Source organism: Scardinius erythrophthalmus (assembly GCF_964197995.2).
Source record: "Scardinius erythrophthalmus genome assembly, chromosome: 22".
Lineage (NCBI taxonomy): Eukaryota > Metazoa > Chordata > Actinopteri > Cypriniformes > Leuciscidae > Scardinius > Scardinius erythrophthalmus.
The window spans coordinates 32,845,444-32,850,443 of NC_138242.1; the positions used below are offsets into that span (position 1 = coordinate 32,845,444).

General features: G+C 31.8%; 1 protein-coding gene across 1 annotated transcript in view; it reads right to left on the bottom strand.

Moving 5' to 3' along the window:
• Positions 1-5,000, bottom strand: part of sspo (SCO-spondin) — a gene marked incomplete at both ends in the record, with an annotated part of 151,703 nt that overhangs the window by 28,218 nt on the left and 118,485 nt on the right. Inside the window, 2 exon segments of the mRNA XM_081352804.1 lie at positions 472-642; positions 770-940. Of these exon segments, the coding sequence (XP_081208930.1) occupies positions 472-642; positions 770-940 (342 nt within the window).

Sequence of the window (5,000 nt, forward strand, 5' to 3'; positions counted from 1 at the left end):
GGAAAAAACATTTGAATATGTCATATTGATGATCAAAGATGAGTTTTAAGGGATGAAATTATTGACCACAGGGGGACTTTAAATCAAGTCAAATTTTAAATAATAGATATAACTATACCAGCTAATTAATCACAGTATATTAAGACATTAAATTCTGTATTACAAGTTTTATGTGTAAATATAAAAATGAGGCATTATCTAATTAAATATGCATGTATTTGCCAAGTTCAAAATTCTTGTTTCTTTTTGGATGTCTTTTTATCTTTCAATATTTTTTTCTTTTTTTTTTAAATCATCATGTGTTTTATTCCCATTCAATCTTTATTTAGGATGCTTTCTTTTTACTATTCTCAAAGAAGACATGATGTAATGGAAGCAAAAGAGCCAGAGCAAAATCTGAAAATTGAGCAAGGCATGAAAAAGCACTGCTCTCATTGGCTAACATCAATATTAGCGTTCTTTAGGCTTAACCTGGACAGGGTCTCTTATAACACAGCTGTGTCTCCTCGCCGTCCCTCTCGAGCTCCGGAGGACACGCGTCATCACCGCCGTCCTCACACACACACTCCCGGCGTCTGGAGATCACGCCTGACCCACAGCTGCGGGAACACGGAGACCACGGGGACCAGGGGCAAAGGTCATCTGGGGGAACCAGAGGTCATGGTGTCACAACACAAGAGCGGTGCAACGGATCACAGAATTCATGGATCGGATCATTTTGTGCATCAGCAAAAAATAAAAAGGAAAAGGAAAAGGTCTATTCCAGTACCAAGACAAAGTGCAGCGTGACAGTCCTGGGTGTCTCTCTCAGGTCCAGTGCAGTGTGTGCCGTTGTTTCGCGGCGGAGGGTTGATGCAGGCGCGGGTGCGGATCTGTGTACTCTTCCCACACGTCACGGGACAGTCCGACCACACCGACCACGGCGTCCATCCGCCGTCCACTAATGCAATCACACAGCAGCAGTGATATAACTGTATACTGTATATATATATAATCACACAGCTGCAGTGATATAACTGTATACTGTATATATATATAATCACACAGCAGCAGTGATATAACTGTATACTGTATATATATATAATCACACAGCTGCAGTGATATAACTGTATACTGTATATATATATAATCACACAGCAGCAGTGATATAACTGTATACTGTATATATATATAATCACACAGCAGCAGTGATATAACTGTATACTGTATATATATAATCACACAGCAGCAGTGATATAACTGTATACTGTATATATATATAATCACACAGCAGCAGTGATATAACTGTATACTGTATATATATATAATCACACAGCAGCAGTGATATAACTGTATACTGTATATATATATATATAATCACACAGCTGCAGTGATATAACTGTATACTGTATATATATATAATCACACAGCAGCAGTGATATAACTGTATACTGTATATATATAATCACACAGCAGCAGTGATATAACTGTATACTGTATATATATATAATCACACAGCAGCAGTGATATAACTGTATACTGTATATATATATAATCACACAGCAGCAGTGATATAACTGTATACTGTATATATATATATAATCACACAGCTGCAGTGATATAACTGTATACTGTATATATATATAATCACACAGCAGCAGTGATATAACTGTATACTGTATATATATATAATCACACAGCAGCAGTGATATAACTGTATACTGTATATATATAATCACACAGCAGCAGTGATATAACTGTATACTGTATATATATATAATCACACAGCAGCAGTGATATAACTGTATACTGTATATATATATAATCACACAGCAGCAGTGATATAACTGTATACTGTATATATATAATCACACAGCAGCAGTGATATAACTGTATACTGTATATATATAATCACACAGCTGCAGTGATATAACTGTATACTGTATATATATAATCACACAGCAGCAGTGATATAACTGTATACTGTATATATATATAATCACACAGCTGCAGTGATATAACTGTATACTGTATATATATATAATCACACAGCAGCAGTGATATAACTGTATACTGTATATATATATAATCACACAGCTGCAGTGATATAACTGTATACTGTATATATATATAATCACACAGCAGCAGTGATATAACTGTATACTGTATATATATATAATCACACAGCAGCAGTGATATAACTGTATACTGTATATATATAATCACACAGCAGCAGTGATATAACTGTATACTGTATATATATATAATCACACAGCAGCAGTGATATAACTGTATACTGTATATATATATAATCACACAGCAGCAGTGATATAACTGTATACTGTATATATATATATAATCACACAGCTGCAGTGATATAACTGTATACTGTATATATATAATCACACAGCAGCAGTGATATAACTGTATACTGTATATATATAATCACACAGCAGCAGTGATATAACTGTATACTGTATATATATATAATCACACAGCAGCAGTGATATAACTGTATACTGTATATATATAATCACACAGCAGCAGTGATATAACTGTATACTGTATATATATATAATCACACAGCAGCAGTGATATAACTGTATACTGTATATATATATAATCACACAGCTGCAGTGATATAACTGTATACTGTATATATATAATCACACAGCAGCAGTGATATAACTGTATACTGTATATATATAATCACACAGCAGCAGTGATATAACTGTATACTGTATATATATATAATCACACAGCAGCAGTGATATAACTGTATACTGTATATATATAATCACACAGCAGCAGTGATATAACTGTATACTGTATATATATATAATCACACAGCAGCAGTGATATAACTGTATACTGTATATATATAATCACACAGCAGCAGTGATATAACTGTATACTGTATATATATAATCACACAGCAGCAGTGATATAACTGTATACTGTATATATATAATCACACAGCAGCAGTGATATAACTGTATACTGTATATATATATAATCACACAGCAGCAGTGATATAACTGTATACTGTATATATATAATCACACAGCAGCAGTGATATAACTGTATACTGTATATATATAATCACACAGCAGCAGTGATATAACTGTATACTGTATATATATATAATCACACAGCAGCAGTGATATAACTGTATACTGTATATATATAATCACACAGCAGCAGTGATATAACTGTATACTGTATATATATAATCACACAGCAGCAGTGATATAACTGTATACTGTATATATATATAATCACACAGCAGCAGTGATATAACTGTATACTGTATATATATAATCACACAGCAGCAGTGATATAACTATACTGTATATATATAATCACACAGCAGCAGTGATATAACTGTATACTGTATATATATAATCACACAGCAGCAGTGATATAACTGTATACTGTATATATATAATCACACAGCTGCAGTGATATAACTGTATACTGTATATATATAATCACACAGCAGCAGTGATATAACTGTATACTGTATATATATAATCACACAGCAGCAGTGATATAACTGTATACTGTATATATAATCACACAGCAGCAGTGATATAACTGTATACTGTATATATATAATCACACAGCTGCAGTGATATAACTGTATACTGTATATATATAATCACACAGCTGCAGTGATATAACTGTATACTGTATATATATAATCACACAGCAGCAGTGATATAACTGTATACTGTATATATATATAATCACACAGCAGCAGTGATATAACTGTATACTGTATATATATAATCACACAGCAGCAGTGATATAACTGTATACTGTATATATATAATCACACAGCAGCAGTGATATAACTGTATACTGTATATATATAATCACACAGCAGCAGTGATATAACTGTATACTGTATATATATATAATCACACAGCAGCAGTGATATAACTGTATACTGTATATATATAATCACACAGCTGCAGTGATATAACTGTATACTGTATATATATAATCACACAGCAGCAGTGATATAACTGTATACTGTATATATATAATCACACAGCAGCAGTGATATAACTGTATACTGTATATATATAATCACACAGCAGCAGTGATATAACTGTATACTGTATATATATATAATCACACAGCAGCAGTGATATAACTGTATATATATATATATACATATATAATCACACAGCAGCAGTGATATAACTGTATACTGTATATATATAATCACACAGCAGCAGTGATATAACTGTATACTGTATATATATAATCACACAGCAGCAGTGATATAACTGTATACTGTATACATATATAATCACACAGCAGCAGTGATATAACTGTATACTGTATATATATAATCACACAGCAGCAGTGATATAACTGTATATATATACATATATAATCACACAGCAGCAGTGATATAACTGTATATATATATATATACATATATAATCACACAGCAGCAGTGATATAACTGTATATATATACATATATAATCACACAGCAGCAGTGATATAACTGTATATATATATACATATATAATCACACAGCAGCAGTGATATAACTGTATACTGTATATATATAATCACACAGCTGCAGTGATATAACTGTATACTGTATATATATAATCACACAGCAGCAGTGATATAACTGTATATATATATATACATATATAATCACACAGCAGCAGTGATATAACTGTATACTGTATATATATAATCACACAGCAGCAGTGATATAACTGTATACTGTATATATATATAATCACACAGCAGCAGTGATATAACTGTATACTGTATATATATATAATCACACAGCAGCAGTGATATAACTGTATACTGTATATATATATATAATCACACAGCTGCAGTGATATAACTGTATACTGTATATATATATAATCACACAGCAGCAGTGATATAACTGTATACTGTATATATATATAATCACACAGCAGCAGTGATATAACTGTATACTGTATATATATATAATCACACAGCAGCAGTGATATAACT